Here is a 24,577-nt window from a genome sequence, read left to right as displayed (position 1 = left end):
AATAGAGGGCATTTTGGCCATCTGACTGTTCATGTTGAAAATACTTAATTTTGCCTTGATAACTAAATGATATATGAGATCAAAATCAGAAAAATTCAAGCACAAATTCGAAGACTGCAAGGGCCGGTGATCGTCGCTCGGAAGTCGGTTTAAGTAAAAACGCCGAAATATGGTGCATGTGGAATTGTGGATGTGGAGAAGACGTTACCGCCCTTAAATGCTGGGATCTCCCCTATCACTTCTCTCTTTTTCTGACGTAACCTTGGAAAGAAACTTATTTTTCTGTCCATTCTACAATATGGGTGTAGCACTCCCCGAACTGCAGTTCACCCCTCTGGAGGAAATCCCCTCAACCGTCTCAACTGCCCGCAAGGCGTTCCTTGAGCACAGAACCCGCGATGTCGAGTTCCGTCTCGTGCAGCTGCGCAAGCTCTACTGGGCGTGAGTTATTTCTGATTCACCGGCCAGGAATAATCATATTTAATTAACGATTCTTATTAGTATCAAGGACAACGAAGAAGAGATCGCCGAAGCTTGCACCCTGGACTTGCACAAGCCTCGCTTTGAGACCGAGCTTGCGGAGACAGGATGGATGCTGAATGATATTGTTTTCACCTGTCGCAACCTGCACAAGTGGGTTCAGGATGAGAAGGCCGCGGATATCGACCTGAATTTCAAGTTAATGAACCCTAAGATCCGAAAGGACCCCTTGGGTTGTGTGTTGGTGATTGGGTCAGTATCGCCACCCAACGTGGACTTGACCAAGGCAAGCTAATGACTCCGGCTTTCTGCAGACCCTTCAACTTCCCCTTCCAATTGACTCTTGGTCCGGTTATCGGCGCTATAGCTGCTGGTAACACCGTCGTTCTCAAGCCCAGTGAGAGCGCGCCCCGCTGCGCCGCCGTGATCCAGAAGCTTGTCGAGTCTAGCCTCGACCCCTCATGCTACCGCGTTGTCCAAGGTGGCATCGCCGAAACACAGGCCCTGTTGGCCGAGAAGTGGGATAAGATCTTCTTCACTGGTAGCACCAATGTCGGTCGTATCATCGCCAAGGCAGCCGCGCCAAATTTGACCCCCGTTGTGCTCGAGCTGGGCGGTATCAATCCTGCTTTCGTCACCAAATCCGCCGACCCGAGATTGGTCGCGCGCCGTATGCTTTGGGGCAAGCTCGTGAATGCTGGTCAGATCTGTACCTCCCAGAACTATCTGCTCGTGGACAAGACGATGGTGGACCGGGTCGTAGAGGAATTCAAGAAGGCGTACAAGGAGTTCTACCCCAACGGTGCTAAGGGGTCTCCTGATTTCTCTCACATTATCAATGAGGCCTCCTTCCGCCGCCTGAAGTCTATGCTTGATAACAGCAAGGGCAAGATTCTAATGGGTGGTACTATGGACGAGAAGGAGCTCTTCATTGACTTGACTGTTGTCCAGGTGGACTCAGTTGAGGATTCTATGTGCACCCAGGAGAGCTTCGGCCCCTTCCTTACTATTCTGCCTGTTGACAACCTGGATGAAGCCATCAGCTTGGCCAACGGTGTTTCGAGCACTCCTCTGGGTATCTACCCCTTCGGTTCCAAGGCTGAAGTCGAGAAAAGTGAGCATAGTCCCTACCCCTCTCCATTTCCTTATTCTGACAGCATACAGTTATCTCCTCTACCCGTTCAGGTGGTGTTGCCGTCAATGACGCTGCCTTGCACGTCCCCACCCTTCAATTCGGAGGTGTCGGCGACAGTGGCACTGGCGCATACCGTGGTCGTGCCAGCTTCGACGTCTGGGTTCACCGCCGCACCATCACCACCAGCCCCGGCTGGATCGAATCCATCCTTGCTATCCGCTACCCGCCATACGCGGGCAAAATTAAGATCTTCCAGGCCGCTAGTGCATTGGTGCCCGACTTTGATCGCAACGGTCAAAAGCTGACCTTCGGCTGGTTACGCTACTTCCTGACTCTGGGTGGTGGTAGTGCCACAGCTGGTGCAGGTCGTGCTGCTGCTGTTGCTGCCAGTGAGTAAATATTCTTTTCTCTATTGTTTTCTTGTGATGATCTACTCGTTATATTCCCCATTTGTGTCAAGATTTCGTTGGATTTGTGGACTTTCTGCCCACTATTTCATCTCCTTCAGACGGAGACCACAATTAAGTCCGCAATCATTTCTTTCCGGCAAATGCCCACCCGATTTCTTTTTTTAAACTGGAACGGTTGATACCCTGCTTGCTTTTCACCCTGTACATTCCTTTGACAGAAGCATCTGCTTGTGCTATTCTCAGTGGACTTGAGGTCCGCTCGTCACTCACTATACATTTTCCTTGTCATCTCAATACACTTTAAAATCCTTAATATTAATGGGGGATTCTCATTTTGGTTACTCGTCATACCTTGTGAACTTGTTCTAACTCGTTCTGTAGTTGCCTATCTAGTTCTGCAGATCATCGAGCGCCGATCAAAACTTTGAATTGGAAAGTGAATTGATTTACGAGAATGATTTCGGCAGGTTCGATTATTAGTGTACATACGAAAATAACTCTAGCGAATTAAATTTGTAGTTTAGGAATTGATCGTCCTTCATGACTCGAATTGGAAACTCAGATCCATCCTCTAACTCCGTATATGGGTTGATCTACATCAAAGTATACAATCTCGGACGAGGGAATCGCACGGTCCATCTTTTAATAATTATGAAAGGGATGCTACTTACTGTAGCCTAATGAGGGAGAGGTTACTACGAGTTGTTTGCTGTCTTGATCTGAGCACGGCTTTTGAGAAAACTTCAGTGTTCTTGGTGTTATTCGTATGTAGCTTGTATTGCTAGGTTGATATCATGTTCCAAAATGCTATAGAGAAAACCAGAGAAACCAATACCACACGCTTCATGCAGTGGCTCATGAATCATATTCAATATTCCGAAAAACGCATTATTTAGCAACGCCGCTCCACGCCGCGTCGACTCACACACAGATACTTCACACCCTTATACGGCTTGACACCCTCGCCTACACCACGGCTGCGGCGCTGATCGATATTCAGACTTTCCACCTTAATACCAGAGGGGAGCCAGCCGCGCACTGAGAAAGAGATGGATGCCGAGTTCGGCATGAGGTTGGCGTTGATTTGGGCTTTGGTTCTGCGGGGTGCGGGACGGGGAGCAGAGGAAGGGGCGAAGAATGCTGGAAGTTGCGAGGAGTTTTGAGACTGGGATTGGGATTGAGGTTGTGGAGGAGGTGTTGGGGTAGGAGGTCTGGAGAGGTTGGGAGAAGGCGAGGTAGAGGTTTTGACCGGTTCTTCTGAAACGGCCAGAGCATCACCTGCGTCTTCGGTGAGAACAGCAGCCGAACGGGATGACTTCTTGCTCGACTTTTCCGACTTGTCCGATTTTTCCTTCTTCTTCTTTTTCTTCTTCTTTGCGGGGTCGGATGACCGTTTCTTCCGGGTAGTGGTGGTAGAAGGGTTATCATAGGATGCAGGGTCTTCATAGTAGCCCTGCAGAAGGTTTGCGTTGGCATCTTCGTCGACCTCCTCGAAACTATCAAAGTCGTCTTCGGCCGATGGATAGCCTGCAACTGTGCAACGGAGAGTTGCTGTACCAGAAACAGTCCCAGCGTCACGGCCTGTGGGAACTCGCCATTCAAGCAACCCAGTATTCGGGGAGTACTGGGCATCACCACGGCTGGTCTGCATATCTGTGATATGACGCACAGCTTTAGAGATGGGAACACTGACAACAACCTCCTCTAATACTGGTCCACTGGAATTACTGCCTCCACCAAGGAAGGATGGCGTGGATGTTCCTGATCCACCTCGAGAGGGGATCGGCCGAGAGGGCTGACCAGGGAAAGTGGTATTGAGTGTTAGTCGAACCTCGAAATCTGCCCCGGTAGGACCCAGTGATTTGCGAATATCAACAAGCGCGGGAAGGAACAATTTCTCCATATGGCTGGGTGCGTGATCAAGATCTGGGTCTATCGGAAGAAGATCGACTTCATACCCAGCCAGGATGAACCGGCCATCGGGAGGTACAAAGCTGAGCTCTCCCGGCTTCTCACGCCAACGAGCCAGGCGGACACATGGATGGAAGACAGGCAAATCGATTTTGCGAGCAAGTGACTGTTGGCCTCCAGGAGCTGATAATGATAAGAGCAAGTCGGGAACTCCTGATATCCTAGCAGTGAATGCAATAGTTCCAGATACCAATGCAGAAAGTATCCTCCCAGAAGGCGCCATAGTTACAGAAAGAGATTCAATGATATCAACATATAGCTCGTTGGATGTATGCCGTACTCCGGGGCGTCGCCAGGGGATTGCGGAGCCTTGAGATGCACTAGCCGTAGCCAGTGACTGCTTCAGAGGATTGCTCGTAGTAGGTGTGGAAGTACTAAAGAAACCAGGAACATCAGAATCGAGCCAAGTACACTCAATCACTAGGAGAACTTACCCTGGTACACTTATTCCACTAAGAAGCTTCCCCATCCACCCCGGAACCTCGACAACCTCCTGCAATGAGTTGGGCTCGGTACTGCACACTACTCCCCCATCGCACATTTCATGCAGCAATTGAGCCACGACATCGTAATTAGCCTGGATCTTGGTCGATAGAAGTGGTGCGCCAACAAAGTCCTCGAGTACATCCACCACGCGATGCAGGAATTCGAGCACCAAAAGCGGCTCCGTGTCGACTTCAGTCACCGCAAGGAACAACAAATTTGACTGTATTATCGAGAATACTGTCACCGGTGGACTTGTACTAGGGAAATATAGCAAGGAAGGGCGCGGGGCAGCATGAGCTAGGTAGAGGGGCAGGATGGCCGCGGCCGAAGGCGGGCGGGCTCGGTAGACATGTTCGACGAGAGGGGCGCTGGAAAAGGGTGTCAGTGAGATTCCACATTTTTGGGGGTCACTCGCATACTTTTGCTCGTCAAATATGTAGACAGCATCGATCTCGCCGCTCATGATGGCTGTTGTTTGAAACAGGAACTCTCGGAGATGTATAGCTCACTGTCAAGCTGCGGGTTCTGCCGTGGAATCCCGCCCCGGATTACTTTTTGGCTGCACGCGATTGCCTCCGCTACTTGTACTCGCATCGGTGCTTCAAAACTAATATTGCCATTGCTTGACTTCCTTGAGATATTCTGAGAGTTTACTTCAACATTCGTCATGTCTTCCCAGCCGGATAATCGCACCTGGGAAATCCAGCAGAAGGATGCCAAACAGGCTTTGGCAGACGACAAATACGATGACTGCTTGTCCTGCAGAGTAACTGGTTCGTTATCTATGACCCGGAGCTTGATATGACTTTTTAGCCGGCTATTAAAAACCCAGTAAGCAGCTTACTAACTTCCTGGAACAGGTTCGGCAGCATTCGTTGGTCTCGGCATCTACAGTTACTATACTGGTATGAGCAACCTGCGCAAACAAGAGAAGATGATCATGCAAGGTCCTTCCAAATACAAAATGGGCTCACGACAGCTCGGTATTGCCACCATATCTGCGACTTTGATTGGTATGGGCATCTGGCGCGCAGTGAACTAGACATTTGGATGCGATGGAAGTCATATTGGATTGTTCACAATGGCATTGTACGATAAGATCTACTGGATATAGTTCCACGGCTTTGGAGTATTAAGTTTGTAATATATTGATTTGTTATACTATCACGATTGAATGATAGCTGCCACACTGGGTATCACCACACACAAATCCTTTCTATATGCTGTATGACAAGGTATAGAAAAGTAAGGGGATTGATTAGAAGAAGAAAAGCCTGGAGTAGGCGGAAATGCAGCACAACCCTATGCAAGAATGCTCGTCCTCAGTATGCACCCGAAAAGAAAAGCCACCCCCAAATCCACCCAAGTGCTGCCTGACAATCGGAAAGGAAATTCGTCATCTCGTCAACGTCGTTTGACCAAAGAGTATTTCTTAGGTGAAACGACCTCGTTTGCCTCCTCCAAACAAGTCCCGGCCATTTCCCAGCCCCGAGAGGTCAAAGAAATCCGGAACTGTGAATTTCCGCTTTGATCCCAGACTCGACCCAAGGCTGGATCCAAGGCTGTTTGGTGACTCGCGAGGAGCAAAGCGGGGGTTTGCGCGGTTGTGGTTGTTGTGGCGATGTTGCTGGCGGCCATTTCGAGACATCACTGAAACGCTGACTGGCGCGCCGTCTTGCGAGGGTGAGGTAGAGTTGTCCGGGGATTGTAAATCCATATCATCTTGATATTGAGGGAAAGTTGGACCGGCAGTGAAGGTGAATACTGTCGGAGCCCCCATCGGAGACTCTTGGGGCTGTGTAGTAGGGTTGGTGGTCTCAGGACGAGGTGTAGGGTTTGGCGTGGAGGTTGGTGCGGAGGTAGGGGCCTGGCGGGGTATGGTTTCAGACTCTTTGCGAGTGGTAGCCGGAGTAGCACTTCGGTCACGCTTCTCCGACTCGACGCGTTCCTCCTCGTCACTGCTTTGCGATCCAGTTCCGTCATGCTTCTCCGTTGCCCATTGTCGGACTTTCCACCCCTCGCCATCGCCAAGGCCTAGATTCTCCCGGTCAAGAAAATGAAGCAAATCCTCCAGGGCATCTTGGTAACCAGCTTGCCTGGCATTGGCCTGGTCACAGACTGCATTCTTGTAGAGGTTGGTCACTGATAAGGCAGCGGCCTTGAATGACTGTAGGAGTTGCTCGGATGGCTGCGGCCGCGGGGTTGAGCTCGGCAGAGAGGTATTCAACGATCTCATGGAATCCATGGCGAGATAGATAGTTCGTGATCACGTAGGGCACGTATAAGGTGTGGTTCCAAAAGGGGGAGAAAGCTGGGGTGGTCACGGATTGGTGTGATGTATCGTCGCTGGGCCAAGGATTGGTATGGTTGTCCGGGCCCTAGTAATAGTCCAACAAAAGAACAGATAAAATAATGTAGGACCTCCCAAATATGAAAATAATGAGAGAAAGGTGGAAATTTCTAGAAGCCCCCGGAGTGGTGCCCTAGCTCTATAGTAAAGTCCAAGTATACAGAGAGGGGGACTATTGAGTTCCTCACTGCAGATGATGATCTTTTGCACTGGCCCGGTAACGTGACCCCACTGCGGGGGAACTCTTATTCCGAAGTGCGCTGCTGACTCATATCCACTTATGTAATTATATGGGCCAATCAGCGCGTGCAGTGTGCCGCGCTTTCCCATTTGCTCTTCTTCAGCGCGACTGGAGGCGTTTCTTCTTTCTCGGGTTGCGATTCATTATCCCAGTATCGTGCACTGCTTTCGATCTCAGTCAACCTATGCCATCTGATTCCTTCAGAGCTGACTGAACCTTCAATCTCTTATCTGTTTTTATGTTGTGAAGCCACTTTCGTGACTTTTATCTCTTAAGCTACACGGTCAACGTGACGGAGACGTGCCTACCTTAGTTTCTTGTGCTTTGCACACTGAGGATCAAACATGGCACCAACCGCCACTGACTCTCCCCCTCAGGTGGACACACCGATGACAGATGCTAATGATGATGTTATCCCATCGATTCCCGTGGACGCGCTGGTAAGTGCTTTTGATTCTTGATTCTGCTTCAACTCATCATTATCGCATCGTTATGCGACTGTGATCTGGAGTATGTTTGCGCAAAATCATGATACTGATTACTCCCACATCTAGAGTTACCAAGCAACCCCTGACTACACGGTACATTATATAGCTTGTTCGATCCCGCTACCTCGATCAGTAACTGACGGATTTCCCCGCTAGGACTCGGAGACCAATCCGAACACCACAGCGAGCAGCATCGCAGGCGATGTTACTCTAGCAGACGGGCGACGACGCAGGTCAGAAGCCACACAACTGAGAAAAAGTATTTTGGGCAAGAAGCAAAGCCGTCTGGATGAGACTAAGGTATGATTGGGCAGTGTCTGAGAACCTTCAACGTGCACAACTGATCATCAATTCCTCAACCAGGAAGATGACTCCATTCGTCGATTCCGATACCTGCTCGGCCTCACCGATCTGTTTCGCCACTTCATCGAGACCAATCCAAACCCACGGATCAAGGAGATTATGGCTGAAATCGATCGTCAAAACGCAGAATCCGAGGAGAAGGCACGCAAAGGATCTTCGCGTTCTGGCGGTGCCAGCGGAGAACGACGTCGTCGAACCGAGCAGGAGGAAGATGCGGAGCTGCTGCAGGACGAAAAGAGTGGCGGCGAGACCACCACGGTATTCCGAGAGTCGCCAGCTTTCATCCATGGAGAGCTTCGTGACTACCAGATTGCTGGTCTGAACTGGCTTGTTTCGCTCCATGAAAATGGTATCTCTGGTATCCTGGCCGATGAGATGGGTTTGGGAAAGACCTTGCAGACCATTTCCTTCCTGGGCTATCTGCGCTATGTCGCCGGAATCACAGGCCCGCATCTTGTCGCCGTGCCAAAGTCAACGCTGGATAATTGGAAACGAGAGTTTGCCAAATGGACACCCGAAATGGACATCCTAGTCCTCCAGGGTGACAAGGAGGAGCGACAACGCCTTATCAACGACCGTCTGTCAAATGAGAACTTCGACGTGTGTATCACTAGCTACGAAATGATTCTTCGCGAAAAATCGCATCTGAAGAAGTTTGCATGGGAATACATCATTATCGACGAGGCCCACCGCATCAAGAACGAAGAATCTTCGCTGTCACAAATCATTCGTCTATTTAACTCCCGCAACCGACTGTTGATCACCGGTACTCCGTTGCAAAACAATCTTCACGAATTGTGGGCGCTGTTGAACTTTCTACTGCCGGATGTTTTTGGTGATTCCGACGCTTTCGACCAGTGGTTCTCTAACCAAGAATCTGATCAGGATACTGTTGTACAACAACTCCACCGTGTCCTTCGTCCTTTCTTGCTTCGACGTGTCAAGAGCGATGTTGAGAAGAGCCTGCTGCCCAAGCAAGAAATGAACCTTTATGTGCCCATGTCCGACATGCAGGTCAAGTGGTACCAAAAGATTCTGGAAAAAGACATTGATGCCGTCAACGGTGCGGCCGGGAAGCGCGAGTCTAAGACTCGCCTTTTGAACATTGTCATGCAATTGCGGAAGTGTTGCAACCACCCTTACCTCTTCGAGGGTGCGGAGCCTGGTCCTCCCTACACCACCGATGAGCACCTTATCTACAACTCCGGAAAAATGGCTATCTTGGATAAGCTCTTGAAGCGTATGCAGGCCGATGGCAGCCGCGTGCTCATCTTTTCCCAGATGAGCCGTGTTCTGGATATCCTCGAAGATTACTGTGTATTCCGAGAGTTCAACTACTGTCGAATTGATGGTACCACGGCCCACGAGGATCGCATTGCGGCTATCGACGACTACAACAAACCAGGGTCAGACAAGTTCATTTTCTTGCTAACTACACGTGCCGGTGGTTTGGGTATTAACCTCACCACTGCCGACATTGTGGTGCTTTTTGATAGCGATTGGAACCCCCAGGCCGATCTACAGGCCATGGACCGTGCGCATCGAATTGGTCAGACCAAGCAGGTCAAGGTTTTCAGATTTGTTACGGAGAATGCAATCGAGGAAAAGGTCCTTGAACGTGCAGCGCAGAAGTTGCGCCTGGATCAACTTGTCATCCAGCAAGGCCGCGCTCAACAACAATCCAAAAATGCTGCCTCGAAGGACGACCTTCTCGGAATGATTCAGCACGGCGCCGCCAATATTTTCGGTCCAAGAACTGGCGATGGAGGCGCTAACGACATCACCCAGGACGACTTCGATGCCATCCTTCGAAAGGGCGAAGAGCGAACAGCCAAATTGAACAAGAAATACGAGAAACTTGGTATCGATGATCTTCAGAAGTTCAGTTCCGAAAGCGCGTATGAATGGAATGGTCAGGATTTCACCGAGCGCAAGAAAGATATCGGCATGACCTGGATCAACCCGGCCAAGCGTGAACGAAAGGAACAGTTCTACTCTATCGACAAGTACTACCGTCAAGCTCTTGCCACCGGCGGGCGGACTGCCGACACTAAGCCCAGGGCTCCACGGGCTCCCAAGCAAACGACAGTTCACGACTGGCAGTTCTTCCCGCCCGGTCTTCAGGAATTGCAGGAGAAGGAAACCGCTTACTTCCACAAGGAAATTGGTTACAAGGCTGTTTTGCCTGAAGGGCCAGAAGAAGAGCTAAGTGATCGAGAAGCCGAGCGGGATCTTGAGCAACAGGAGATCGACAATTCCCAACCGCTTACTGAGGAGGAACGGGCTGAAAAGGAGCGCTTGTCGGAGGAAGGTTTTTCTACCTGGAATCGCCGTGATTTCCAACAGTTTGTTAACGGCTCAGCCAAATTCGGCCGTACCGACTACAAGGGCATTGCTACTGAGGTGGACAGCAAGGAGCCCGATGAGGTTGAGGAATATGCCGAAGTTTTCTGGCGGCGGTACACCGAGATTCAAGACTATTCTAAGTACCTCAAGGTGATCGAGCAGGGTGAGGAGAAGCTACGCAAGATGAACCACCAACGCAAGATGCTGCGCAAAAAGATGGAAATGTACCGTGTGCCCTTGCAGCAGCTCAAGATCAACTACACAGTCTCCACAACCAACAAGAAAGTGTACACCGAGGAGGAAGATCGCTTTTTGCTGGTGATGCTGGATAAGTATGGTGTTGAAGGCGATGGTCTGTACGATAAGATCCGCGATGAAGTTCGGGATTCGCCTCTTTTCCGTTTCGACTGGTTCTTCCTCAGCCGCACTCCAGTGGAGATTGGTCGTCGCTGTACCACGCTACTCAACACAGTTGCTAAGGAGTTTGAACCCGAAGGCAAGGCCAATGGGGAGGTTAAAGGAGAGGGGAAGGGCCGCGGCCGAGACCGTGACGAAGATGAAGAGAACGATGACGCGGCAGCCCCTGCAAAGAAGAAGGCTAAGAATGGCGCCACAGTAAGTTCCACTGGCTGGGTGATCTTTCCCGATGCTTGCTAACCTGTTTCAGACCAAGGCTAAACCTGCTACTAAGGTCGCTAGCAAGGGTGCCTCCGCCTCCACTTCGCGGGCGGCAAGTGTTTCGAATGCTCCCAAGTCAAAGACTCGGAAGAGATAGGCTGTTTATTGTTTCGTTTTCAAGTCAATGATTTATCTGAATTGCTGTTGTTTTTTGGGAGGCTAAGGGTGGGGTTTGGAATCGGCGTTGGCATGATTTCCCGGCATTTGTCCAATAAGATAGACAGTAATTCAAGGCTTATCTTGTGCCCAGCTACGCCTGCTTTCTGCAGAGACGGCGTCCCCCCGCTCGCATGATAGAATCATTTATGCCGATCCCTGATACGACGTGGATCGCCACTGGACACAAGAGCTTCCGGCACTAATTGTTGTCACCTGCGATGACGAAATGGCAAACATTTAAAGCAAGCTGAAGACCAACTGACCCTGATCACATTCACATTCACATTCAATTTTCTTTTTCATTTCCATTTACCAAAAATATACAAATAAAGAAGGTATGAACCCCCCTCTGGGATCATCGACTTCCCATAATCAATGCCCATTTTTAGCTCATAGTTGACCATGTGTATCGTCAAGTTTCTAAAGTCAAAGCTCCCCCGCAAAGCTCGCACCATGTCGGCAACAAAGATCAAAATCATTGCCAACCCTCAGTACCAGAGATCGGGTACAAAGTCGTACGTGCATATGATGCGCAAGTACAACTTTAACCCGACCCAACCTGGTCCCTACTTCTTCAGCAAAACCATGCACCAGACAGGCCGGCAGTACACCGATAAGGCCGTCGGTGGGCGTGCGCATATGCGCAACGTGCTGCAGAAGAGGAATGTCGACACCGACCAGGTGGGTGAGGTTGGTGCCGATGATGTGCAAAATGATTCAATGTACCTCGCTCAAGTGGGCATTGGTAGCCCGGCCCAGAACCTGAATTTGGACTTTGATACGGGGTCTGCCGATCTATGGGTAAGTCGATTACATTATTGTTACATTTGCTTTTCCCCTCCCTGATTGCTTAGCTTCGTCGTGGAACATAAATGGTTAACTAGATCGGGTTAGGTCTGGTCGACTAAATTGCCCTCGGCAACTCTGTCCCAGTACACCAATCATACGGTCTTTGACTCGAGCAAATCGAGCACTTTTGAAAACTCGGAAGGTTCGACTTGGAAGATCTCTTATGGAGATGGATCCTCTGCTTCTGGTACGGTCGGCACCGATAATGTGAATATTGGTGGTTTGGTGGTGAAGAACCAGGCTGTCGAGTTGGCAGACACTCTGTCGGCCCAATTCGCAAGCGGGGCTGGCGACGGTCTGCTGGGTCTTGCATTCGGCAGCATCAATACCGTGCAGCCCACTGCCGTAGCCACCCCGGTGGAGAACATGATCTCCCAGTCCGACATCCCGTCGACTGCCGAACTGTTCACTGCTAAGTTGGGATCATGGCGTGATGCCGATGAGCCTGACAAGGGCGAATCATTCTACACATTTGGCTTCATTGACCAGGCTACTGTGACGGCAGCTGGGGCCGATATCACCTACACCCCTGTGGACAAGAGCCAAGGATTCTGGTTGTTCAATTCTACTTCCGCGACCGTCAATGGAAAGACGATCACGCGGTCTGGAAACACTGCCATTGCTGACACTGGTACTACTTTGGCTCTTGTGGATGATGCAACCTGCAAGGCTATCTATGATACTATTGAGGGAGCCTACTATGATAGTGACAGCCAGGGATACATCTATCCTTCCGATACTACTGTCGATAAGCTGCCTGTAGTGTCCTTCGCAGTCGGCGACAAGCAATTTGCTGTGCAGAAGGAGGATTTGGGCTTCAGCGAGGCAAAGACCGGATATGTTTATGGTGGAATCCAGAGCCGTGGCGACATGACCATGGATATTCTGGGTGATACCTTCTTGAAGGGAATTTACGCAGTGAGTTATTCTATTATTGGCTTGAACGAGATGGGATTTGCTAATCCGGAGTTTAATAGGTGTTTGACGTTGGCAACACTCAATTTGGTGCTGTCCAGCGCAAGGAACTTAACCAGAACCTTGCTACTCCTCCTTCCGAGTAAATTATTAGATAAATGTCATCCTCAGATAATCTGTCCTTTACGTTGTGAGGGCCACCTTTTCCGGTATTAGGTCTTTGAATATTATGAAATTTACCTTCCCTGGCTTAGTTGATGCTTTGGTAATTTGAGATTACTACGAATCTCTAGTTTGGTGACTTGTTTCCAATGACAACGATAGTTGCAGAAAAAAGCCACGGCAATCGGAAGTGCTATTACTCCATTTCGGAACACTTGACCTGCGATCCAATCACTTTCCCTGCAGCTTTCTTGGCAGGTGCTAGGAGTGTCCGTGGTACTCAGAGGTCCACAAATTCAAATGAAGATATGTGTTCAATTCAATGTAAACTTCCAAGGTTATCAATGCTAAAGCTATCATGACATGCCAATAACAACTTTTCCCGTCTTACCATATCCCTTTTCAACAGCATCATCCAACGTGACCATCTCAAACTCCTTCTCATCCTGTGCCCTCAATAGTCCTTGGTCAATCCAGTCATTGATAGACCGTAGTTGCTCCGCCATCTCTTCCACGGAGGGTATGAGAGAATTGCATCCAAGAAGCGATAATCCCTTGCGGTATGTTTGGAATACATTCAGTGAAATACTTTTGTCAACATCTCCTTTAGGAGCTGAAATCCATGCATAGCGCCCATTAATTGCCAATTGTGCCATTGCCGCCGACATCAACGCTAGATCTCCCACAGTGTCGACAATCACATCCACCCCCTTTCCATTGGTAAGACTCGCGATTCTGTTTTTGAGCACAAAAGCAATGTCCTCGGTAGCCAAGACAATATCAGTGTTCGAGTGATCTCGTCTCGCTGCCGTGAATACCCGCTTGGCTCCCATTACTCGAGCCATTTGCACGGCTGCAGACCCGACGGCTCCATTTGAGCCCAGTACGAGCACGGTGTCATTTGCATTTACCTGTGCACGGCTAAGACACATAAATGCAGTTGTAAAGGGAACACCAACGGTGGCGGCTTGGAGGTGTGATAGAGAGGTGGGTTTTTCGACAAGTGCAGCTTGCGGTATCAAGCAGTATTGTGCGTGCGTTCCATCGACGCTGAATCCTAGAGTTGATCCACTAGTTCCGTAGACGCTTTTGCCTATCCAGGATTCGGCGTTGGCGTCTGCGACATCGACTACCACGCCTGAGTAGTCGCGACCTGGAACCCGAGGGAATGTGGTATATGGGAAACCACCTTGGGAGTTCAGTCGATCAGAGGGTTGGATTGAGGCATAGTGTATTTGAACCAATGCGTAACCTGGTTTCAGGCTCGGGATGGGTAGAAGTGCCTTTGCGACTGTCGGAGGTGCATTCACGGTGGCACGAGTTAATTGAAGTGCTTTCATTGTGGGTTGATTCATTGCATGCACTCAATTGTAACCTTTTCCTCAATTGTCGACCGCTGCTTTGTGCTGAGGAAGTTCAAAGGCCTTGAAAATGTAATCGAATTAAGCTATTTGAAATGTCGGCAGTTAGAGTGACACAGGAAGCGCTTTATATACCCACTTGCCTTTCAAATACCCTTTCGGGATGATGACCGGCATTGAAAATTCCCGGCGCTGGTGCTAGGCCGTGCGGGCCGCGCGGGCCATGCGGTAGATTCGGGATCCCAGCACTATCAAGCCTTATCAATCAGTGAAGCCGATCCCGAGCCGACGGAAATTTTAGGGTTTTCGCCGAGAGATCGAAATCTTTGTTGAGTCCCAAGTTACTTAAGTGAGCGTGAGAAAATGCTTCTCTTTTTTCAACGACTGACCAGACCGAGTCAGCCGTAATAACTGACACGACTTTGTCCTCGAATGCGCACAATATGAACGACTCAGGTAAGAATCGACAGAGTTTAAAAACCCCGACAAATTCCCCGGAGCTAATTTTGCGCCTCAGAAAACACGTTTGCGCCGGACAGCAATATGGATCCCGAACAGCGTTCAATCGCCCCCGATCCTTCTCATACATCCTTAGACGAAAAACGAGATGCATCCTATCCAACACCAAAAACTTTTCCTCACGAAGTGGCTTTCGTGATTGTCGTCTGCGCCGCCCAGCTTATGACACAAGCAGGCCTGGCATTATCAATTGCACCCCTGAAACAAATTAGCGAAAGTTTCAACAGCACTCCACAGAAACTGACTTGGGCTTCGTCAGCATATAGTCTGACGGTTGGAACGTTCATCCTGGTATCTGGAAGACTGGGTGACGTGTATGGCCATCGATTGATATTCATCATTGGTTTCATATGGTTCGCTCTCTGGTCTCTTCTGGCCGGTTTCTCTGTGTGGTCAAATCCCAGATTCTTTGATTGTTGTCGTGCCTTCCAGGGAATCGGCCCTGCGCTTCTTCTTCCAAATGCTGTCGCCATCTTAGGAAGAACATACCCACCAGGTCAGCGAAAGGGCATGGTATTTTGTCTGTTCGGGGCTGTAGCACCGGGAGGATTCGTTATCGGCGCAACTTTTTCGTCACTGATTGCTGAGAAGTTGTGGTGGCCCTGGGCATATTGGATATGTGCGATTGCCTGTGTGATATTTGCTCTGCTTGGATTCCTAGTGATTCCTTATATGCCACAAGAAAAGCCGCGACCTGACCTCTCCACACTTGCTCGACTGGATGGACTTGGAGCTACGCTCGGGGTCTCAGGTATGATTCTGTTCAACTTTGCCTGGAACCAGGCCGCGACTGTTGGCTGGCAAGTTCCCTACAACTACGCTCTACTGATTGTGGGTATTTTGATCATCGGGGCTTTCCTTTATGTTGAAAGCAAGGCTGCATACCCCCTCCTTCCCCGTTCAGTCTTCAAAGGCGAGACGGGCTGGGTTCTTGGCTGTATTTGCGCTGGCTGGTCTTCATTCGGGGTCGTGGTGTTCTACTACTATGCCATCATGACCAACATTGAGTCAAATACTGGGCTTCTTGTGACGGCCAAGTTCTCCGGTGCTGCTGTGTCAGGCGCCATTGCAGCTGTGACTACTGCTGTGCTTCTCGGGCACCTTCCAGCCTGCGTGATAATGTTCATCGCCATGGTGGCCTTCGCCGCAGGTCAGGCGTTGTTAGTTTCGTTGCCCATCGGCCAGATTTACTGGGCCAACGCGTTCTTGATCACCATTATCACACCCTGGGGAATGTAAGAAGCCCTGAAGTCCTTGGAAACACAATGAAATATGCTAACTCAATAACAGGGACATGTCCTTCCCGTCTGGTATCTTGATTTTGAGCAATGCTATGCCAACTGAGGATCAAGGTGTTGCCGGGTCGCTCGTGACCACGGCTGTGAATTACTCGATTTCATTGGGATTGGGCTTTGCTGGAGTTGTGGAGAGCTATGTCAACGACGATGGCCAAGCCATTCTGAAAGGATACCGCGGAGCCTCGTACATGGGGCTTGGGTTGGCTGGATTGGGTGTCATTGTTGCGACCAGTTTTATGATCGTGACGTGGGCGAGATCATCCAAGAAGAATCTGTAATACACACATTGTAGCCCACTAGGGCAGTAATCAATTAATAGAGCCGGTTTCCCACTGATCTAGAGGGGAAGTTGAAAATCCATGGCCCATAAATAATCCAAATCAAGAGGAAGCTGAGCTGCCAGTGATGGGCTAAGTGACGTAGTGTCCTGTAAAAGATGTTCCTCCGTTCCAGGGTCAGGTGCAGATGGTCCGACGATTCGTTCAAGCGCTTCTATACCCTTCCGCTTCTTGTTCAATGAAGCCTTAACGAGCTGCCGAGCAGTGGAGAGCGCCTCCTTAGCCAGATGTGTGTTAAAATGATCGACAATAAGTTCCAAGACGTCCATCGTCTCCGAGAGCTTTTCAAAACTTGCGTCTGTATCTATAACAAGCAAAGAACAGGCGAATTGAAACACCGTACCAACAACATTCCACCACGGATGACCTTGACTGGCCAGCCTTCGCGCTGCTGATAGAGCGGCTGTTCCGACTGCGATAATCCGGTCATCCTGTCCCTGTCGGAGGCCTGGATCCATGACGCGGAGTCGACGGTAGATACCCAATGCAAGATCTGCCCGCAGTAATACAAGAAAATCATGGTCGACCTTTGTATCAGATAGTTTGTCCAAGGCCGAAAGTAGTTCCTGTATGAGAACCTCCGGATCATCAGTGATTTGGTTTGTGGGTATGGTGGCAACGAGACTGCATAATTGTGATGTGAAATCCCCAGCTCCTCCTCGCGATGTCGAATTGTAGTTTTCAAGGATTTGACGATTTAATGACATGATAGATCTTCCATATTCGAATGCGATGAGAACATGAACGCAGTTGGCCACTTGGGCTGTTCGATGGATGATATCGGAAGTCTCCGGATTTGGGGCATCGTTGCCAATCGCCTGCATTATAAATTCAGGGGCATGGTGTAGACCGGCCGCTTCAACGAGGTGCATAATACTGCAGCTGCAAAGCCAAGCCACATGAGGTCGCCCGGTGCATCGAATATAAATTGTTCGAAGTATCCACGCTGCGATGATTTCCAGGGTAGGAAAGCGACTGATAACATCATCTTCGAGAATATCCTTCGCATGTAAGATTATCCATGATTCTGTATCCTCGTGCAGTGGAGATTTGAACAAAGATGCCAGCCCGAGAATTCCACAAATCAAAGCTTCGAACGCCAGGCCTTGAGGCTGTCCGTGCCAATGCTTCTCGCAAAGCATATAGATACGACCCATATCTAGAAACCCAAAGACAGGATGTATAACAGCAGTGTAGATGTCAATGAGGCTCCTTACTGTATTCCATGGAATTTCTCCTGCGATCTTGTGGGAAACTGTACAGGGTGGCTCTTTACGAACACCAGTATGATATGCGAACGAGTGCAGACGGGGAAGTTTCATCGCCTGGACTTCCAAGCCAACATAAAGTGGAAATGCAATACATGAATATCTTCCTACATACCGAGGTCTTGACGGCTCGATAACTCCGGGTAGGATGGATGAATCGGTGCTTTGATTTGACGTCGCTGATAGGGGTGTCAATCGGGTCATTTTTGCGGATGACTGGGATGATGATCCATCCAGAGGCGCCGAGCGCTTGAAAGCTGTTGATGGAGCCCTAGCATCATATTCACATTCGTAATCATACCCTTTGCAGACATTGCAAGGGTTTTTGCCATCGCATTTCCTTTTGCGTCGGCGACAAGGGAGACAGGCTTGTCTGGAGCGTTGTCGCATCGGCCCCGGGGTTTTTGAGGGCTCCGGTGGGCCTAGAACATGCTGCTGCTGGGCCGACATAGCGAACCCCTAGTCTTTGCCAGTTTCAGGTGAGGTTTCAATTGGCTGAGATGTCAACGGTGGACGTGCTTGACATTGATAGGCCCCTTTTGCAACGCCAATATTATAGAGAGTTTCTATGCACAACCTTGGAATATTGCTTGAATATCTTGTGATTTTACAATATTGAAAATTTTAATTCATCAGTATTGCAATGGCGAAAAGAGGATTTATCTCACGGTTGTGATCGATAAATTGGGATGAAGTACTCCGTAGAAAACCGAGGTAACTGAGCTGTGCCAAGGCCACAACTATTGATGCCTATAAAGTCAGGCGCCAAGGAGACTTAATCGCAGGTTAAGACATGCATGTATGCAGAAAAGACAAAGCACAATGAGTCTAGGTAACATGTGAATCTACTTCAAAAATTATCCACATGTATTAGGAAGATTCTACCTGTAATGAGCACTACTTACTATATCAAGAGTAGTGAAGGTTAGAATATTTCCAATTATCCATACATACCCTTACATTAATATCTGCCCAGGTGCATATGTACATGTGATTTCTGCGCATACTCAAATATTAACAGTTACATGGACAGTCAAGTGCAGCCTATATTTTGTACTTAATCGCTCTTCCTCTATATCAATTTTCATACCGACTTCCTCCAGGCTCCCGCCAATGCAAAAAGTTTTTCTTGGACCATTCGGGTAATTCAAATTCATCAAAAGCAACATAAGGTCACGGTTAAAATGAAAAGACCTATTTAGTCTGACACTGAAGCAATAAGATCGTCAAATTTTCAAAGTTACAAGTTACAACTGAGTAAGTCTAGTCCTAAAAGGAAACAGCCCAGAACAAGAGTTTAAGAGAATTAAGTTGGTGGGGCAAAAGCGATAAGATAACTATGGACCCGGGATATAGTTAATCCGGCCCCGCAATCGCGAAAAGGACGCGCCAAGCCTTTGATCTTTGTAAGTCGTGATATTATGACTGCTTCTACATCTTCTGCTTTTCCTTGACAGCGAATCTGACACTCGGTTAATTTCAATTGTCGATCAAATTCCAGATCATCTCATTTCACAACCTTGATTCAACCAAAATACATTGAGAGTATCGCCAAGCCTTCGCGTCTCGGTTTCTTATTTGATTGGTCAATTTTAATACGTCCAGCTCCCAGGTCGAATATCGAGTGATCATTCATTCGAGGGAGCATGTATCAGGCTATGGGTCTCGAGCCGCCTGAGTCGCCCGAGTCGGAACGCCCTGAAGCGATGGCTGCCCAGCTTTTGAATCATTCCAACAGCTCTCCCACGCGCAAGACTACCTCGAACAAACCCCAGGACCAACAGGATACGCATGAAACTTGCCAGTCAAAACGGCCTGGAGCCATGGATTCCAGTTTTGAAATCGTTGTGCCGACAGTGGACAATGAAAGCGAGTATGAGTACCTACCAGGCCATTTCACCGTCCGCCGGATATTGAAGTTGGATTCCGAAAACACCCAAAAGCCCTCATACACTGTCAGACTTCTTAGTGGGGAGAGACAAACGGTAAGAAATCACAGAAAATGCTTATAGTACCTTCTGATATCCATCCTCTAACCTCGCGACTGTCTACTAGATGAGCTTTGACCGACTCATGCAGCTTAAAAACAGTTCGCAAGCTTTAGATCAGTTTAACCCTGATTCAGACTCCAGTGACGATCTCGCAATGATCTTCAGGAATTGTCAACGTCGCAAGTTGCCCGCATTTGGTGATGATGGTGCAAGATCCGAAGAAGAAATCGACCCCGACTTTCACGGATCTACAAGCCGTCGCGGCCGTCGCCTTGCTTCTAAACGTGCTGAATATGCTCATTATTTTCGCATCGAGAGTGGTAATGAATCCAAAGAATCTGATACTCCAGAAAGCTCGGATGATGAGCTCAGCGCTCCTCTTGCCCCTATCAAAGGCAGGCTACGCCGGGGGAGAAAAGGCAGGCGCCTATTATCTATGGATGAAGATTCCGACAACAATAAAGTCACACGTAAGTCAACCCGGAAAAGAAGAAACGTTCAAAAAGACATGCGAGAACGACTCGAAGAAGATGTTTTGCAAGCTGAAAGCGTGAGCCCACGTCGACCGAAATACACCGGCGCCAAAGAAGTCTTCCGAGAACTTGAGCGTGATGACGAGTTCCGTAACAGCCATTTCGCATGCTGCTCTACCTGCAATTGGTATGAGGATGACAAAGAGAAGGGAGTTCTTGTGTTTTGCCAAGGCTGCAGCTCATCATACCATCAATTCTGCCTTGGACCCCGTGGAAGCCGAGAGCATCTTGTCACCAAAATTGAGGAAGGGAACTTCATCCTTCAGTGCCGGCGTTGCCTTGGTAGCTCTTACGAGAAGCATGATATCCGCCCTCATCTTGGCCGCTGTGCGGAGTGTAGGGAGGAAGGTCAAATGTCCCGACCACTTCGACCGCGCTTCACCTCGAAGGAAGAGCAACAATTGCGCATCGATAACGGCGGCAAAGACCCGGTCACTCAAATTGACATGGCTCTGGTCAACAATCCAGACAACGTTCTATTCAGATGTGCCAGTTGTCATCGAGCATATCACGCTGAGCATCTCCCTCAAATGAATGAAACGGGCGAAACGGATGAAATGGACCCTCCCAGCGAACCCAAACGCTGGCAATGCCACGATTGCTCTTTTGCGCCGGGCGAAATAGAGATGCTAGTGGCCTGGCGCCCCAATCAATCCAATGTTGACAAGGTGGAATTTGAAATCTTGCCTGAACTTATTCCAGAGATTGACAAAGAATACCTGGTCAAATGGAAAGGAAAATCCTATTTCCGCGTAACTTGGATGCGTGGTGATTGGGTATGGGGTGTCAGCAGTCCCGCCATGTTGCGGGCATTCTATAATAACCCCAGAAAAGCGATAGTCACAGAGGAGGAGGCGATCCCTGAAGAGAACCTCCGGGTAGACATTGTTTTCAATGTATCTCGGGCAAAGAAATTGACCGAATATGAGGCCCACAATCCTGAGATGGTTCGAGAGGCATACGTCAAATACAAGGGCCTGAATTACGAAGAGTCTGTCTGGGAGATTCCCCCTAGGCCAGATGAGACCGAGCGATGGGAGGACTTCAAGAACGCGTTCCAAGATTGGTTGCGCCGAGACAAAATCGCCCCTCCGGACCGAAAAACACTCAAAAACCATCTCGAAGACATTCGCGAACTGGATTTTGGTTCTGATTTGGCTTTACCAGAACAGCCAGAAATGATCACCGGTGGCCAGCTCATGGACTATCAGGTTGAGGGCGTGAATTGGCTTTACTACAAGCATGTAACGCAAGTGAATGCCATTCTGGCAGATGACATGGGTCTTGGAAAGACAGTCCAAGTCATCGGCCTATTTGCGACGCTTATTCAGAGGCATAAGTGCTGGCCATTCTTGGTAGTTGCCCCGAATTCAACGGTCCCTAATTGGCGGCGTGAGATCAAGTCATGGGCACCCGAAATTCAAGTCGTCACGTACTTCGGCTCTGCGTATGCGCGTCAGATGGCTTGTGAACATGAAATGTTCCCGAAAGGTGGCAGCCGTCTCTCCTGTCATGTGGTCATTGCTTCATATGAGAGCATGATTGACGACGAAGCGAAGAGGGTTTTGTCCAGGGTTCGTTGGGCTGGTTTGGTGGTCGATGAGGGTCAACGCCTGAAAAATGATAGATCCCAGCTTTACGAGCGCCTTGCTAGCATGAAGTTTGACTTTAAAGTTCTTCTCACCGGCACGCCGCTTCAGAACAACATCCGGGAATTATTCAATCTCCTTCAATTCCTCGACCCAATAGCGCACAAGGCTGAGGCGCTGGAAGAGAAGTTCGGAGAACTCACTTCGGAGAATATTAGGACTCTTCACAAATTGATTAATCCGTACTTTCTCCGTCGTACCAAAGCCGAGGTCTTGCCCTTCCTACCGCCAATGGTGCAAATCATTGTGCCTGTTTCGATGTCCTTTGTGCAAAAGAAGCTGTACAAATCAATTTTGGGCAAAAATCCTATGCTGATCAAGGCGATTTGCACGACAAACGCCAGTCAGCTCAAGAAACAAGAAAAGCACAACCTGAACAACATCCTTATGCAGCTCAGAAAGTGTCTTTGTCATCCATTTGTTTACAGTGGAGAAATTGAGGAAGTCACGAACGATTCCACTCTGGATCACCAGCGCTTGGTGCAGGCTTCTGGCAAATTCGAGCTTCTGAACTTGATGCTGCCGAAGCTGCACGCGCGTGGTCACCGTGTATTGATTTTCAGCCAATTCCTTGAAAACTTGGATCTTGTTGAAGATTTTCTCACCGGGCTTAATTTGCGCTATTGCCGTTTGGATGGGAGATTGGTGGCTCGGCTGAAGCAGCAGCAAATCGATAAGTTCAATGCACCAGAGTCTCCTTACTTTGCCTTTCTGCTGTCAACTCGATCCGGCGGTGTTGGGATCAATCTTGCGACCGCTGATACCGTCATAATCATGGATCCAGATTTCAACCCCAAACAGGATATGCAAGCCTTATCCCGGGCTCATCGAATCGGCCAGAAAAACACTGTCCTTGTTTACCACCTAACAACCCGAGCATCCGTGGAGGAAAAAATTATGGAAAAAGGAAAGAAAAAATTGGCCCTTGACCATGTGCTCATTGAGCGTATGGAAGACGAGGAAGATGAAGAGGACTTGGAATCCATTTTACGCCATGGCGCTCAGGCTTTGTTTGAGAATGATGATTCAGCTGATATCCATTACGACTCGGAGTCCATCGACAAACTCTTGGACCGAAGCCAGGCCGAAAAGACCGCGGAGAGGAATAAGGCCCAAGATTCCGAAAATGGCGCTGCTCAAGCAAACAACCCTCAATTCAATTTCGCTCGTGTCTGGCAGAAGGACGCTGACACTTTGGAAGAAGTGACCGTGAGTGAGGACACGCCTGTGGATGAAACCGTCTGGGCCAAAATATTGAATGAGCGCGAGGACTATGCTCGTGAGGAGGCTTTTCGCAAGGCCGAAGACTTTGGCCGTGGGAAGCGAAAGCGAGCTCAGGTCAATTACCAGAGTGTACATGATGAGGCCAACGACCCTGAAGGTACCAATTCGACAATTTTGTCCCCAGTCAAACGTCGTAGGGCCAAGGCAACCGGCGAGAGCGATGACGAATTCGAGGAGAAAGGCGAGGTTGAAGGATCTGACTCTGAAAACGACACAGCAGGGGCTGATGATGATTTGGACCTGGACCGTGGGCTCCAGCGCCAGAGAAAGACTCGTCCCTTCAAGCGTGTCCATGTTCCCGAGTTCCTCCCAACCACAAATTTGATGGGCCTTGATGGCACTTCGGATCCTATTGCGCCTTGCATTGCATGCGAAAGGCCCCATGGGCTGGGTAAGTGTCCTCTGAAAGTGGCTGGCGTTGAGCATTGTCCGCTCTGTGGGCTTGCACACCTTGGAGGACGGCGCGCTTGCCCCCATTTCCATTCCAAGCTCCAGATCCAGCGTATGCTGGAAGCATTGTCTCGAAGCAACGAGTCTCCCAGTCTTATCGCCGCGGCCAAGAGATATCTGAGGGGTGTCATTGGCTCTTTGACACAAGTCGAGCGCAGAGAATCTGCGAAACAGACCTCCCTGTCCGGCAACTCCACTCCGTCGAACCAAAGCCCTGCCCCACCGGCGTCTACTACCGCAAACCATCCTCAGCCCACTCGTACTATCTCAGAGCAGTACAGAAAGTATCCGCAGCAGGCTGATCTATCCAAACCTGTAACCAATCTCGCTACGCCAGAGACCAGCATGACCCGGCCTTCCCTCGGCACTTTCGTGCATCAGCCAGACAGAATGCCTTTGCAACAAAACGTTGTATCCACAACGACACGGCATCCCACGAGCTTGGAAACCCGCCCGGCTCATCACGTCTCACACTTCCCCCGCCCGCAATGGTCAAGCTCAGCGCTTCGGCTCAGCCCACTCGGAACCTCGCAGGCTATGCCCTTGGAGCGCCCGGCAGTCCCACAGGCCCATCAACCTCTCGCGTCCGACGCAGGAATTGTTGACTTGACTGGATCCGATGAGCTGGATAACTCTTCCACGGGGCCGTCCAATTACCTCTTTCTCAATCAACACAATTATTGACACCCCTCGGCGTACTAGGCTTTGCATTCTTGCTTCCTAGCATCTTGTTGCTTTTTTCGGTTTTCCTTTCGGTGCACTCAGTTTCAGTTCGTTTTTCACAAGCGGGGCATGGCATGGTGGGCAAGTAATTTCTCTATTTTTTTTGCCGCTACTCCGGGATTTACACGGA

At 49.4% G+C, this 24,577-nt stretch overlaps 10 protein-coding genes across 10 annotated transcripts; 6 read left to right on the top strand and 4 right to left on the bottom strand.

Annotated features, from left to right (window-relative positions):
- Positions 1–298: 298 nt before the first annotated feature.
- Positions 299–2,012, top strand: N7520_001163 (hexadecenal dehydrogenase; the record flags this gene model as incomplete). The annotated part of the gene is made up of 4 exons (XM_057135098.1): positions 299–441; positions 502–732; positions 795–1,594; positions 1,645–2,012. 4 exons carry the CDS (start codon positions 299–301, stop codon positions 2,010–2,012), a joined length of 1,542 nt encoding a protein of 513 aa, XP_057001034.1.
- A 905-nt stretch (positions 2,013–2,917) lies between these two features.
- On the bottom strand, positions 2,918–4,945 carry N7520_001162 (putative AP-3 adaptor complex subunit mu; the record flags this gene model as incomplete). The annotated part of the gene is made up of 2 exons (XM_057135097.1): positions 2,918–4,370; positions 4,431–4,945. 2 exons carry the CDS (start codon positions 4,943–4,945, stop codon positions 2,918–2,920), a joined length of 1,968 nt encoding a protein of 655 aa, XP_057001033.1.
- Positions 4,946–5,149: 204 nt separating this feature from the next.
- N7520_001161 (uncharacterized protein) lies at positions 5,150–5,524 on the top strand (the record flags this gene model as incomplete). Its single annotated transcript, XM_057135096.1, has 2 exons — positions 5,150–5,255; positions 5,343–5,524. 2 exons carry the CDS (start codon positions 5,150–5,152, stop codon positions 5,522–5,524), a joined length of 288 nt encoding a protein of 95 aa, XP_057001032.1.
- Positions 5,525–5,914: 390 nt separating this feature from the next.
- Positions 5,915–6,727, bottom strand: N7520_001160 (uncharacterized protein; the record flags this gene model as incomplete). Its single annotated transcript, XM_057135095.1, has 1 exon — positions 5,915–6,727. The coding sequence occupies one exon, from the start codon at positions 6,725–6,727 to the stop codon at positions 5,915–5,917; it is 813 nt and encodes a 270-aa protein (XP_057001031.1).
- A 690-nt stretch (positions 6,728–7,417) lies between these two features.
- On the top strand, positions 7,418–11,045 carry N7520_001159 (uncharacterized protein; the record flags this gene model as incomplete). The annotated part of the gene is made up of 5 exons (XM_057135094.1): positions 7,418–7,513; positions 7,628–7,654; positions 7,718–7,861; positions 7,925–10,885; positions 10,938–11,045. The coding sequence occupies 5 exons, from the start codon at positions 7,418–7,420 to the stop codon at positions 11,043–11,045; spliced, it is 3,336 nt and encodes a 1,111-aa protein (XP_057001030.1).
- Positions 11,046–11,560: 515 nt separating this feature from the next.
- N7520_001158 (pepsin-like aspartic protease) lies at positions 11,561–13,017 on the top strand (the record flags this gene model as incomplete). The annotated part of the gene is made up of 3 exons (XM_057135093.1): positions 11,561–11,908; positions 12,002–12,874; positions 12,934–13,017. The coding sequence occupies 3 exons, from the start codon at positions 11,561–11,563 to the stop codon at positions 13,015–13,017; spliced, it is 1,305 nt and encodes a 434-aa protein (XP_057001029.1).
- Positions 13,018–13,389: 372 nt separating this feature from the next.
- N7520_001157 (quinone oxidoreductase family protein) lies at positions 13,390–14,373 on the bottom strand (the record flags this gene model as incomplete). Its single annotated transcript, XM_057135092.1, has 1 exon — positions 13,390–14,373. One exon carries the CDS (start codon positions 14,371–14,373, stop codon positions 13,390–13,392), a length of 984 nt encoding a protein of 327 aa, XP_057001028.1.
- A 464-nt stretch (positions 14,374–14,837) lies between these two features.
- On the top strand, positions 14,838–16,489 carry N7520_001156 (MFS transporter; the record flags this gene model as incomplete). The annotated part of the gene is made up of 3 exons (XM_057135091.1): positions 14,838–14,850; positions 14,912–16,148; positions 16,204–16,489. 3 exons carry the CDS (start codon positions 14,838–14,840, stop codon positions 16,487–16,489), a joined length of 1,536 nt encoding a protein of 511 aa, XP_057001027.1.
- Positions 16,490–16,548: 59 nt separating this feature from the next.
- On the bottom strand, positions 16,549–18,267 carry N7520_001155 (putative C6 transcription factor; the record flags this gene model as incomplete). The annotated part of the gene is made up of 1 exon (XM_057135090.1): positions 16,549–18,267. One exon carries the CDS (start codon positions 18,265–18,267, stop codon positions 16,549–16,551), a length of 1,719 nt encoding a protein of 572 aa, XP_057001026.1.
- A 1,208-nt stretch (positions 18,268–19,475) lies between these two features.
- On the top strand, positions 19,476–24,408 carry N7520_001154 (uncharacterized protein; the record flags this gene model as incomplete). The annotated part of the gene is made up of 2 exons (XM_057135089.1): positions 19,476–19,802; positions 19,873–24,408. The coding sequence occupies 2 exons, from the start codon at positions 19,476–19,478 to the stop codon at positions 24,406–24,408; spliced, it is 4,863 nt and encodes a 1,620-aa protein (XP_057001025.1).
- Between the last annotated feature and the right edge of the window lie 169 nt (positions 24,409–24,577).

Source organism: Penicillium odoratum, assembly GCF_028828045.1.
Source record: "Penicillium odoratum strain IBT 22623 chromosome Unknown utg000001l_segment0_segment0, whole genome shotgun sequence".
Lineage (NCBI taxonomy): Eukaryota > Fungi > Ascomycota > Eurotiomycetes > Eurotiales > Aspergillaceae > Penicillium > Penicillium odoratum.
Note: the sequence above shows the minus strand (reverse complement) of the source record. Positions and strands in the feature narration are given on the sequence as shown.